The sequence below is a fragment of the Rhinolophus sinicus genome, linkage group LG04, assembly GCF_036562045.2.
Source record: "Rhinolophus sinicus isolate RSC01 linkage group LG04, ASM3656204v1, whole genome shotgun sequence".
Taxonomy (NCBI): Eukaryota; Metazoa; Chordata; class Mammalia; order Chiroptera; family Rhinolophidae; genus Rhinolophus; species Rhinolophus sinicus.
Window position 1 is genome coordinate 62,571,828 of NC_133754.1, and position 13,872 is coordinate 62,585,699.

The 13,872-nt window shown below is 38.2% G+C and overlaps 1 protein-coding gene across 11 annotated transcripts in view; it reads right to left on the bottom strand.

Moving 5' to 3' along the window:
- Positions 1-13,872, bottom strand: part of UNC5D (unc-5 netrin receptor D) — a 505,816-nt gene that overhangs the window by 29,340 nt on the left and 462,604 nt on the right. For all 11 annotated transcript variants that reach the window (XM_074329674.1, XM_074329672.1, XM_074329673.1 and 8 more), the window contains 3 exons: positions 12,627-12,795; positions 10,870-11,097; positions 3,038-3,187 (listed from right to left, as the gene is read on the bottom strand). In XM_074329674.1, coding sequence (XP_074185775.1) covers positions 3,038-3,187; positions 10,870-11,097; positions 12,627-12,795 — 547 coding nt within the window. The remainder of the gene's footprint in view (positions 1-3,037; positions 3,188-10,869; positions 11,098-12,626; positions 12,796-13,872) is intronic.

Consider the following 13,872-nt stretch of genomic DNA (forward strand, 5'->3'; position numbering starts at 1 on the left):
CTTGGTGATTTGTAAGATTTAAAAAAATAGATTAATATTTTATTGTATACTGTTTACTACAGCTTCTCCATTCCATGGTCAGCAAGGAATACAGAAAACCCTGATTAAGTGGCACTCAGGTCCCAGTAACCAATTGAGAGCAGAGTTATTTACCTCCTAGAGGAGTATTTCTAAGTCTGAGGAGGAGATAATAGCATAACCCTATTGTGGTAGATCTTAAAAAGCCTGAGAATAAAAGGGGGAATCATTAATTGTGGATTTGGGGAGGGCCAGCATTGTGGGCCTCAGTTTCTCTTTGATTCAGGGTTGACGGATGCTACTGCCACCAGATCTAAGAACTCACATAGCCTTCCCTTCCCTCTCACCCATCATGCCTGGCTTTATATAGTACAGCATTCTATAAAGCGTAATCCTATAGAACCTAAACCAACAAGATTTAAAACCTAGTTGGTCCTTCTCTACACAGGTTCTCATTACATAGCTCTGGAGCCAACCTTGAGCTCACACCATTCGAAAAACATTTCTTGTGTAGTTGGTTGCTGTCTGACAGGGCAAATATCCTTTATACTGGAAAACTCCCAGACCTGTACCTTCCTGGGAAATTCCATCTTTCCCAGAAGAAAACAGGAGAGTTTCTTAGGAGAGTAGGACTTGGGTATCAGTTGGAATACAGTGATTCCCAGATTCCTGATTTGAAGTTAGAAAAAGGGAGAGAGGAATAAGAAGCAAGGATACCAGAAGTCTCCCATGCACTGAGTTGGAAGACGACAGAAAATGACAGGGGGGTTGACCAGTTGAAGAAGAGACCCATAAAGGATATCAGGAATTGTGGTGTGATTCTGTCCTGCAACAGTTCTCTGTTAGTTCCTGTCCACTACGTCTTAATGAAAACCATTCTCTGTTCTCCACGCCAAGTTTGTCAGTGCACGTAATGTTCTACATGAAATTCAAGCAGGCTGAACACAAACCCTCCCCAGAGTGCTTATATTTGATGCCTGGGAGCAAACACAGCCTGGGCATTGAGACAAGTACAATATGTATTCACACAAGCTGGGGGATGTCAGTGATGACCGGGGCAAGAAAACTGGTGGTAGGGGTGGTGAAGAGATAGGAGGAATAAAACAGAAGGCCATTTGTGGGTAAGAAACATGAAGTGGAAATAAAAACTCAGTAGCAAGGCTCCTGGTGCAGAGAAAATTAAATTGTTTTTCAGCCTTCCAAGACTCTTTCATATTATGCTCAATTACATACAGAAGGCAAATATTTATACATGTTCACAGCCTCCATGCAATGCAACCCATCCCAGCGGTAAGCTTGTTGTGTTTCCTGTGAGCCAATGCCCTTTGGCTTATCCCGGCCCTGCTATATCCTCTGAGTTGGGCTGGCACTTAGCCCCCTAAGCCTTTTCTGCCCGAGGCTCTCTTTGAAATCCCTGGTGTTGGAATTATCATTTTAGTGTTGCTGCAAGGTTATGGTTCTTTCATCTGATTTTTTATCTCCAAGCATTAAACTTAATAGTTACATTGGACTCAGTCACTTGCATTAGATCCAGTGACGTGACAACCTTAAACCTATAAAGATTAATACAGAAAAATTTACATGACTATTAGTACTTGTTTTAACAATACTCTGATGTTCAATTTGGACTAGAAACTTGGAATACTACTTTGAGATACAAACACTTAGGTCTAGAACATCCTAACCATGTTCATACAAAACCTCCTTCCATAAGGAAATGTGCTGAATATGCATCCCCCTCCACTGCCTCCCCCCAAATAAAAATTGTTCAGGTCCATGAGAAATGTTCTTGTTGCTTTGAATGCACTAAAACTGTATATAGAGGGGGCAATTCCCAAGGTAATGAGAGGTCTGAAAATTAAATAGGAAAATGTGACCTTGTCCAATTAGAAAATTTTGAATTTTAGAAGTTGAAAGGGTTGGTAGTTCAACTTTTTTCTCTATCATGGTCCAGTCAAGGTTTTTCTCTTTGGGATTTGGTTTGTTCCCACTCTGACAAGCTTGTATAACTGTGCAAGTTGCTTTTTTTTTTTTTTTTTTTTAATGAATGCTGCAAGGATAAAAAGGTTAAAAAACCCACAGGGCTCTACAGGTTGTTGATGGGCAGAATAAAGAAATTTGAAAGCCTCCCGTGATTACAGATCAATGTAAGTCCCCCAGAAGCTTTTCCAGAGTTAAGGAAATGTCCTGTCACTTGAAGCACAGATGACTCTGGCTTAAGACAATATAGCAGACCAGCTGGCTGCTTATGGGGACAAAACTTAGATCACTGGAAATTACCGTAGAATTCCATGGCAAGGTCTTATATTGATAAGAGATCTTTTTATGCTAAGCAACTACTCAAATTCCCTTAAAGTTATCCAAGGAGACTCAAGTCATTTTGCAATCTTTTTGTTTTAAATTCTCTCTATAGAGATATGTGAACAATAATATATAAGTGTCTTTACATATTTATAAAAGGATTCTAAGGGGCATTATTCTTTCTTTGCCTCTCAGTTTGGAATTTCTTCTTTACAGCTTGCCCAATTTATTTGGCAGCAAGAACTTCATACATTCAAGACAAAAATCGCTTGTTCCCACCTGGCCAGCCATAGCACTCTACAACACAAATCATCCTTAAAAAGTTTCTCACTGACATACGGTTCATTCACTGATGAACATGATTAAAACAATGTCTTCCAATGAACTTATTTTAATGGAAACAAACCAACCAACCTTGCTCTAAGTTATTTCAATACTACCTTCAACCTATATCGAGCAACAATTTAAATGGGAGGAGAAATGTCACATTATCTGACACGCAAGCTCCTTTTTCCCCACCTGTTAGAAACTTGTGAATTTATGACAGTATGTTTAATTCCTTGTGTGTAGCCCCAACTGTTACATTTCTGTGACAGTTCTGAGATTCAATCCATAATTTTAAAGGAGGAGGAAAGTCAAGAGTACCCTCGCCAGAGTTTGTGACACACTTGCTGGTGAAAGCAAAACAATTTCTGTTAGAAATCCATTTGGCCAGTACCTGGCATGCAGTGAATGGTTTAATTCTCCAGAGGAATGGAGGGATATCGAGGACAGAGATCTGAAGACTAAAGGTATTCCCTTTGAAATGCAGCAACTTTGGTTCTTCCAGCAGCTGTCCACCTTGATGCCTTTCATCGGAAACCACTTCCTACAGGACAGGGAAAAGAGAACACGCACAGCAATGAAGGATCCAATCGCCTCCACATTTTCTTTCCATAGATATGTGTGCTCACTACCAGGTGTCTCCCAGAAACAGACAAATAGCATAGTGGCCACACTTTTCTTTTACACCCCATGTCCTTGCAAGGTCAGGACTGAGGCCTCAAAGGCGCTGAGTAATAAGGATTTGGGCAGAAATAAAGCACTGTTTTTTATTACTGTGTCCCTTAGGCTTTTAACACACCATGCCTTTCTTAAAACTAGAAGACCTCCTTTGTCCCACACTAGTAACACTGTTGAATTTCCAAAATTGTATTAATTTCATTCTGATAGGAACGTAATCAGGGAAGGTTTTCGTACTGAATCTGACACATCATCATATTTCACAGTAAAGGTAGAAGCAGCCTCCTCCTCTCTGGCTCACTTATTTAGCACTGACATAGGCACTGTCCATATTTATTCTTGGGCTCAAAAGAAATGTTATATAGTGCACATTCAGCTTATCTGAAGCAATGTTCATAAAAGTTATTATGCCAAAGGCCAAGAAAAAATAAGTCATTAAGTCAGTTTTAGCTCAGAAAAAAAGAAATCAGGTTCTGAGATAAATACTTTTGTATCTTTCACTGAGAAATCTTTATAAATATCTCATGCAAGCACGATTCACACACATTCTATTGAGTAAACCATTTAATTGGTTCCAAATTTGTGGTGTTCAGAAACATTGGAGAAATGATAGGACAAGTGAAATAATAAATATCAATTCTGTAAAATCTTAAACTACCATGTGGGTGAGGCTGTTAGTGTTACTGGAGATAAGAGACTTTCCTAAATATATTTTTAAAAAATCACCATTAACTTAGTTATGACTTCCTTGAAGAGCTAGGATAAATAGGGTAACTGAAATCCTTTAATTATGTCCCATAATCTTCCCAGATGCTAAAAAAGAATGTAACAAGTCAGGCAAATAGGTTTCTATGCAATATAAATAAATTTCAATTATAAATATAAAATTTATCAGTGAATAAAAGCAGCTTCAAAGGTTATCTTACATATCTTTTGTCTATGTATAGAATCAGTAATACAAGCATTTCTAAGAAGCAGCTGTCTAGCTTTTATCTTTCATGTACACATAAACTAATAGGTTGCTAGTATCTTTTCTCAGGACTAAATGATTCAATTTCAATGTCATTTACTCCACTTCTTTGTCTTGCTAGGGTGAGTGGTGTTTCTTGGGGCCCTTAGGTCAGCGCTGAACTTTCTGTGATGATGGAGATATTCTCTGTCTGCGCAGTTCAATACGGTACCCACTAGCCAGAGTGACTATTAAGCACTTGAAATGTGGCTGGAGTGACTAAGGAGCGGAATTTTTCATTTTAATTGCTTTAAATATAAAGACCAATATATGGTTAGCAATTATTGTACTGAGCAGTGCTGTGCCATGTGATTCAAAATGCTGTGGACCTACGAATTAGACAGAACAACATGGTAGCCAGTGTCTAGTGGGGGCCACAAACAGCGGAAAGAAAGTGGCAGGGTGGTGAGGAAAGGAAATTCATTCCAAATGCTGACGTTAGATCTTTTACAGATGCTGGACACTGGGTCATCTTTTGAGATGGAGTGTGGCCTGGAGCTATGCTTGAGCTGGACTTTGAATATACAGAAATGAAACAATCTCTGCCACCAAGGAGCTCACAGTCTAGTGAGAGTGTCAGAACAATAGGCATATGATTATCACATAGTATCTAAGTAGTACAATATCGGGTGCCAAAAAACAATGTATATACATTTCAATTGATGTTAACACTTTGGCCAATGTTGCTCAAGCAGTAGTTCCCTGTCATCAGAAGAGTCTGGACGCTGAGGGTAACCACATTGAGCACCTCTTGTAATTGCAGAAGTCAAACGTGACTTGTATTCATCTTTTGTTATCAGTATATATTAATACAGGTTTTTTTTCCTTTCTTAAAATATGTAAATATTTTTTTGGCACTCTTTATACATGTGTGCCTGGGAGGTTAAGGCAAGACAGAAAGTGCCTAACCCAGATGGGAGGAGAAGCCAGGAAGGGAGATGGAAAATTAATAGAGGAAGTAATTGAGCTGAACCTTGAAGTAAAATAGGGTCTAAGTCACAGGAAAAGGAGGGAGAGTACCTTCCAGACACTGAGCAGGGTATACACAAAGGCATGGAGGTCAGACAGAGCTGGGATAGAAGGTTAGGGTAGAAAGGGTGTGGCTGGAGATGATGACAGTGTAGGGTGGAGACCAAGTCCTGGAGTCTTGCTGGTCATGCTGCAGGTTTGTATTTTATTTTAATGTTGCTCAGGAGTTAAGGTGTGTAAGAATCTTTGTGGGGCTACATACACTTCAAAAGAGTACTAGTCTTGCAAACGGAAAATGGAAACAGGATTCCAGTCATATTTCTATGTGGTCTTAGGCAAGTCACTTATTTTCTTTAGGCCTCAGTTCCTTACAGGAATTTATTTATAGCCAAGCAAACTAATTAGCATGATAATATACTAACCTCTTTTTGCAATTCTAGTGCAAGGCTAGAAACAAGTATAAATAAGAATCGTGCTTATTAAAACCATGTTAAAGACACAGAATAACAACAGTGTTGACTCTTCGAAGTATATTTGACTAGGCTCTCTAACGTGTACCTCTTTTCTTTAACTCTAACTTGCCTGAATGTACAGAGAAGTAAACTGTGATCGGGAGATTAAATGATTTGCTTGAGGTCATGTATTATTTAGCGGAGAGCTAGGCTATTTTAATATTTAGACGCTACATAGAATCATCACACCAGAAGGGAACTTTATCAAGTTTTCAATTACTAAGTGCCTTATTTACATGGAGATGTACCCCTCCCCTCAAGAAGGTTATTTGCCTAAAGCTGGGTCACATGATTAGTGACCCAGCTCAGACTAGAACAGGGCATATTGTTCATGATCTAGTATTTTTTTCTAGTAGAGTTCCCTATATTTTCCTATCTTATGCTTGATTTATTTAAAGAAAAAAAAATCATGTGATGGTCAGACTGCTATTAACTCTGTCCTATAAATTATTTTTCAATTTTTATGCAAGATGTATGTAAAGATACATGTAAGGATGATGTAAATCAGTCTGTATTTGTCCTAGGGTTATATATACTAAGGAGTCCCTGCAATGCAGAGTGGAGAATACTGGGCATTTTTAAAACGGATATCTACTTATAATTACTGCAGAGGGAAATGGTACCTTTTACATTTTTCTGCTATAGGGCTCCAAATTTAAATAAAACCATGATTTATTTTTGTCTTTTTTAGCTTACTTAATGTCCACGCATGAACCAACTGTATACAATTAACAGCATATCATAATCTTGCACAAGGTATTAAGCAATCATTGTTATTCTGTAACAAAACAACTATTAAAATGAAGAAGCTCAATAATGAATTATTATATTTACATATTTGTAAAGGCACAATTGGCTTCAGAATTAGAGAAATAAACTCCTAAGTACAAGCTTTAAAACTCTCCATATAGAATAAATTGTACTCAACACAAAATTCCCAGTTACACCCTTATTGTATTCATCTCATGGGCTGGGCCTGGACCTCTGGATTTTTAAATGCTCCTCAGATGATTCTGTTGCCTGGCTGGGTTTAGGAACCAATGGTACAAACAGCTCTGTTGAGCTAGTTTTGAGTCACTCACTGGGATGTATCATTCCAAGAGTGAGGCCTTTTTCCTATCTGCCTTCTATACAACAAGGAGCTTCTGTTAAATCTCTGGTTCTATTGTTAAATTGATATTTGTAATAATTAAACTAGAAAATAGGATCTGGCCTGTTTCTTGTATCTGAAATGTATCTAAAGTCTCTGGTTGGTAGTTTTTCTAGTATCTCTATGTCATTTTACATTGGGGGTTGGTAGTCATCAGTTCTAGGAGTTGCGGCCAAGAAACTTGTGTTTTGTGCCTCACTGAGCTCTTTATGTTGATTTAATGAGACAGGCAGTTATATTCAGGTGTGCTTCAGGGATACTAAAACAGGTAGGACAAATTTACATAGCTATGAGACAAAACTGTTTGAACTTAAGCATGCGCGCGCACGCGCACACACACACACACACACACAGAAATTATGTCGCTGTGGTGTTTTCCTTTAAATGCTTTACGTGAACAATATTTCCCAAGGTTGCATTATTGATAAACACAACAACTACATCTGGAGGAAATCCTTTGAAATTAGGTTCTAAATCCACATTAATGCCAAGTAAGTAATGAGTACCGAGAGGCACTGAATAGGAGTGCTGGGAGCAACGGAGAAAAATACTAGTTTTTCTTCTTTCTAAGATAGGGCAAGTGCTTAATTCCTTGCTTTCTCTCTGTCAAGGTTTGTTTGAGCTGTGTATGTGCCTGAGAGAGAGAAAGAGGGAGAAAGGGAGAAATGAAACACAGTAACAAAAGCCTAGCTCTTAAAATGTTACTGCTTGAAAATACATCACCATTCCTCAACTTTTGCTTGAATTCATCAAAGGAGGCGATGTCAAACACATAAACACAAAATGGCAGCTCTAATTATTACACAAACACAAGAGCAGGAAAGGCAAGAATTCATTCGGTCCTTTTCACTCTCTTCTCACCTTCAGACAGATGGCATTTTTATTTTTAAAGAACATACCTGAGCTGATGAGATGTTTTTAGATGTATTTATCAGAACAGATCTTCAAAAATCTGAAACTAATTTAATTATATTTTGCCAAAGTGTTTGAGGCATTGGTTTTTGTCATTCAAATGTACTGCTACTGTGGTTTAGATAAAATACTCCTAAAGCAAATGAGAAGCAAGCATCCTAGCCCTGCAGGAGGTATAGGGAAGAAGGGCATGGCTGCAAATGGAGAATGTTTCTAACTGATCACTAAAATCAGCTAAAGAAATATTTCTTAGTGGGACCATTATATTGCCAGGCCCTCACCTAGTTCTAACAGGACAGGAGAGTTGGGTCTGAACACTGTCCTTTTTTCAATGTTTTCCAGCAAAGAGGGGGCGTTTAAGGATTTTTATGGGACATAATTGCCCGGTGAGATATGAATTAAATGAAAGATGCAACCATGTCCGATAATCAGGCTTTTTTTCTTGGTTAAAAGCATAGCTCTAGTTGGGCACATATTTGTTATAATTTTGTTGAGATATGAAAAAGGCACCACAATAAATACAGTGACTGTACAACCATGCTTGTATCTATTTCCAAATCACAGCAAACATTTTCATTATAGTAATAACTGGGGCAAATTCCAGGATAGGCAACTTTTGCAGAAAGGCTTCATGAAAAATCACAGATTAATTTTAATGAACAAGTCAGGGTTCTATTGGAGTTACAGAAAATGAGTCACCACCATAACACAATATTTTCAGCTCACACCACACAAGCTGGGGGAGTTCATATTAATGTGTGAAGTCTTTTAGAGTTTCAAAAAGTGAACTGATGTTAAGGCTTTCTTAAAGTGAACAGTTTTAATGGGTCAGTAATTGTATATTCACTCTAATTAAACACCACATAGGAAGCCATGAAAAATAAGCCCTGGGTGACTTGGGATGTTAAGGTGGTTTAAAAGAACACATTCACTTAGCAACGTAAAAATCCAGAAAGCAATAAAGCAATAGCCTTTCAGAAACAAAACCCAGATACCAAGACCAGGGCATAAACAGTTACGTTCAGAAAAGATACAAGTTATGTTTTAATCTTTCTGTGGGTCTGAAAAATTACTCGACCAAGGCCGATGCTCTCTCCGAACCCCAAGGGGGAAGCATGGCCCTTGCTGCTCATGACAGCTGTCACATACATACCATCAATAACAAGTACAACCAAACCCAACTGTAAAATCAGCTTTATTTGACATAATAGGAGAGGGAAAGACTCACTGGCGGTAAATAGATTATGACAAATGGGGTCAAAGGATTTTCGCTGGAAAACATTTCTCCAAAGTAAAATTTAAGAGTTTTAAGAAATATCTCTAAATGTTGAAATTAAGGTATTTGGTTTCAGTTTAGAGGGAGAATACCATTTTCCCTAACATGGATTAAGAAGGGTATGTTACCCACAGGAATGGATAAATGGTTTGAAAAGCTGTGTGGAGGGCCTCACTTGCATGACTTCCACTGTAATTCATATTCATCTGTGAACAGTTGAGCTGTTGCGGAATCTGGTAGCAATCAACAGGAATGGAAACAGATTATCTGAATGTCTTAGAATAAACTCTTTAGGCAAATGTTTAACTCACTGGTATATACATCAGCAGTGAGACCATTATTCAAAGAAAATTCCAAATTGGTTCTAAGGGCTTACTTCCAAGGCAGTTGTGCTGAACAGATCGTCAGTCAGTCATGCAAGGCAGCAAGCAGGGGGCTGCCCATATGAGCCAGAAGACTGGAAATCATCCATGGCCCTCCATGTTTACTTCAGTTTACTCAGCCTTCGAAATCTGGCTGAGTTACTAAACATCTAACTTGAGTCATGGTGCCTTTTATAATTGTTAAGTGGTAGTAACACTGAATTCATTCTTTATTTTTGATTACTGGATATCTTTGATGAATTTTATCTTGGAGAAAATCTCTTATTAGGGGTGGTGAAAGTCGATGAAGAATATAAAATGCCAATCATAGTATGAGGTGTAACTACTTACATTGACGTTCTTCACAAAATGGCACCCCGTGTGTGTGGGGGAAACAAACCGATAGGAAGCCAAATATGAAGTGTGCCCTTCAAAATGGCTACCTGAGAGACAGGGAAAGTTTGGAAAGATAGGTTGGCACTGTGTCACCTTTACTGGCTTTTGTTCAGGATTCAGGTCATTGTATCTCTTCTCTTGGTAAACATGAGTTTTCCAGCTCAGTGTCTTAAAAGCTAGTTATGGAGGAAATGCTCTGCATAATGGACTTAATGATCCAGGACTGGAATAGCAGGGATCTTGTATGAGGTGTGTCAGGAGAGCTATGCTATTTATATATGGGCAAAGCTTACACAGGCACTTCTGCATTATCCTTGCTGCTATTAATAAACTGGAACTCTTCATGAGTAGCTAATTTAAAATAAATCTTACATGATTAATAAAATTACTAAAAATGAAAAGGAACCTTGAACCATCTCTGCCCTAGTAGCTCTAATAATTCATAGACTATGTGTCCAGGATATAATATGACTACCTGCTGATAGGTATGATTTATAATTGTTGTTCTATAACTACAACCTTCAGTTGATTCAAACAATTTTCTCACTGCCCCCTGCACATCAAGTAACTCTTACGTCTGTGGCTCATGCCATTCTCCTGTATTGGAATGGTATCCCTTTCTTGTTTGCTCCTAAATCTCATCCATTCATGAAGGTTCACAGAGCTGTCAAAGACTCGTCTTCCCTACTGCAATTGTGTCTCTGTTTTCTGAACTCTGACTACACTTCTAGTTAGTTTTATAATTGATCACAGAGTTCTCTCTATACATTAATTTAACACTTCTCTCTTCTTAACTGCCATGTTCCTTAGCACCTTGTTGGACACATGGTAGCACAGCTCTTGCTTCAAGATAGTGGTGTGTTCATTTTCCAGACCCTCAGCAATGGAATGCTCTATGATACTAATCATTAGGAAACCCTATGCTTTCATGACACCAATAGAATTACAGACGAAAGGCTGACCTGAAATGCACAAGGGGTATTGTCCACACAGTAGACTCTCAAGTTGTAATCCAGAGAGTTACAGGACATGCAGCCAAAAACTGCCACCTTGAGTTGCTTCACGGCACAGTCTGTGATTGGTTCTCCAGTGAGGGCATATGTCCCAAAGCTGTCTAGGAGCACATGACATGCAAAGGGGTCCAAAAGGCAGTAACAGGATGTGGATTCATCCTCCACTGACATCACTTCCTGTTGGGGAAAGGTGTGTTAAATTCAATTTGGAAATAAGATGTGATGTAATAGTTACTTTCCGAGGACATAAACAAACATTTTTTTCAGGACACTTTTATTGCTCTAATTTTCTTTATGTTAAATGCTCATCTATCAGAGTAAATGCTTACATCAGAAACTCAAGAAATGGATATATTCAGAGTTGTTGCAATTCTACTTAATAGATTATAACAAACATCCCCTTCAAAGTTCTTCTATTTTTGGTTAATTTGTTCAATGCTGAATTAAAAAAGAAGTCTTAAACATTAACATCAATAAGCAAACATTTATGTCTTTAAAAAGGTCTATTTCTGAAAACCTCTTTTAGTATCTGTAATTTTTTTTTCAAATATTTTATCCTTTTTCATTCCATCAAAATCATTCATGAGGAATCATAAAATAAATGGTTTGGATAAGATGTACTAAGAATATTTCACCCTTTCTGATAAGAACTTAGGTATGTGTGTCTGGTTTGGTAGAGCATAAATATAACACCATCTGGATGTAAAAGATTGTGAGGAAGTGCCGAGAAGAAAAACTAAAATGGTGAAAATGTAGGTAAAGCAAAACATAATGAAAAAGAGACCCAAACCTGGCCCTGTTAGGAGACCCATGGAACTTCTTGCCCCAGGAAATTTGCCTGTGGTTTTACAAGGACTGAATAAATAACAGAATGCATTTTCAACAAGGAATATAAACTAGTTTTAAGACATAGCTAGGCAGGGTAAATGCAATTCACTGCAGCAACTGGGATTTTTCTTCTAGAGAAACATGATTTTCTTTTCACTCCTTTTGCTGGAAACACCTCCTGGGAGGTAAGATCCCAGGGCTAGCTGGAACAGGTCATTGTGTTCCAACAAGATAATTCACCTGCTTTCATGCAAACTGACTTCAGACGGACATAAAAGGAATCCCTATCAGAAGATAAATCAGAGGTTTCACTTAAAACAGTAATTCTGCTGCAGTCTTTCTTTGCTGTGACCATCTCCCTTGCTGTTACCCTCCTCTTGTGTATCCTCATTTTCTTTTCTTGTCTCTTTTGTTCTCTCCTTGTACTGTAACTCTTTTAAATATGCCCATCTACACAGGGAAACAGACACTTGGAATAAGTTTCAATGCATTCATTAATTCACCAAAGTCTATTTAGCACCTACTGTGTTCCTGAATATGTAAACATAGATTTGTTATAATCCCTATGATGAGAAAAACATATTCTGGCCAAATTGTATGTACTGAAGACAGGGTACATGTCTTTGTGGGTAATTACAACTGTATTCTAAGACCAAACAAAGCTCTAGGATCCTCTCATCTCTCTTTTTCCATTATCCTAAAAAATCACTAGCCAATGCCTTCAGAGTATTATAAAACACATGTCACGAACACTGAGAAACAAAAATAGGCTCACACATTTCATAGCTGACTGTTGGTGTTACGAGAAGGTAAGGTTAAGTCTATCCCAGATGTGGAACTCAAATCTTGTTTTTTGAAAAGGAAGAATAGGGCCTCACCTCCCATTTGCCCTGTTGTGTCCTCTTCTTTAAATGGATATTCCAGTGCTCAGAACTGACGTCTGCACAGTGTGGTATGGTCAATGCAAAGGGAGTGGTGACAATCATGTCTGGGGGACCACAGGTGACTTCAGGACTCAGGAGCACCTCCGATCCATCTGACTGGAGGCTTCAGAGTTGGAAAAGAATAAAAGAGAGAAGCGTGTGAAGGAGGGGGCATATTTGCATGAGAAATGACTTAGACTGGTGTTTTCTTCAGGCTGAGCAGTCCTTTCCCAGGATTCCTCCAGGAGAGTACCACGCAAGCAGAGAACAGGTCTGGTCACTAGTTATCAATCCTGAGCTGCTGAAGCACACAGACTGAGCTTAAGCCTAGACTTCAAATCTATGTTTTGACAAACAAAATGACAAATGCTTCTGCAGAAATATAGGGAAGAACAGAAGAAAACAAAGATGTGGCTGGTGTGTCACACACCAGCTGCTGAATCTTTGTGTTGATAACATTATCAATGACTAAGGCCAAGGACGTTACAGAAATGACTGATCTGGTATTCGTACCATCAGATTCCTTTCTCCTAACAACACATTCTACAAATAGTTTTTAATGCTAGGAAGCAATAAAACAAATTATTATGGAATAAAGCAACACTTCAAACACACCCGAACTGAGTATGTCTCTTCTGGTTTTCAAAACATTTATTTCCACCAATGCACAGACAAATAGGTTAGATAGTGATAGCACAGGAGACAGTTCATTCTAAATGTGCATAATCAAATACATAAATATATATCTTTCAACTCTTTCCCATTTTAGATCTAAATTTAAAAGCATTCTACCCAAAGCTAGTGTTCAGATTTTTCAGTATTGTGAATTATTTACATGGGAATGCAGAGTCAAAGAGATGAAAGAAAGTGAAGTTTCATTAAATAATATCACCTCAGTGAATGCCTCCCTCTTTCATTGTCTTTCTTTTTAATCTCTACCCCAAATAGTAAGGTGGGGTACTTTATAGGACAGTGGTCAATGCGAACTCAGAAATGCACTCATTTTTTCCCAACTGCTTATGTGTTTTTGAACAGCTATTTGATGTTTTTTTCTTGATGGATTTTCACTTGTAAGAGATACAGTAATATAGAAGATAGCCAATAAAGCAATTTAGGGCTCTCAGATGAACAAAGCTATACCAGAGCTAGGATTGGTATTATGTATTCTTTCTCTCAGGACATTTCTCTGGAAAGGACATTT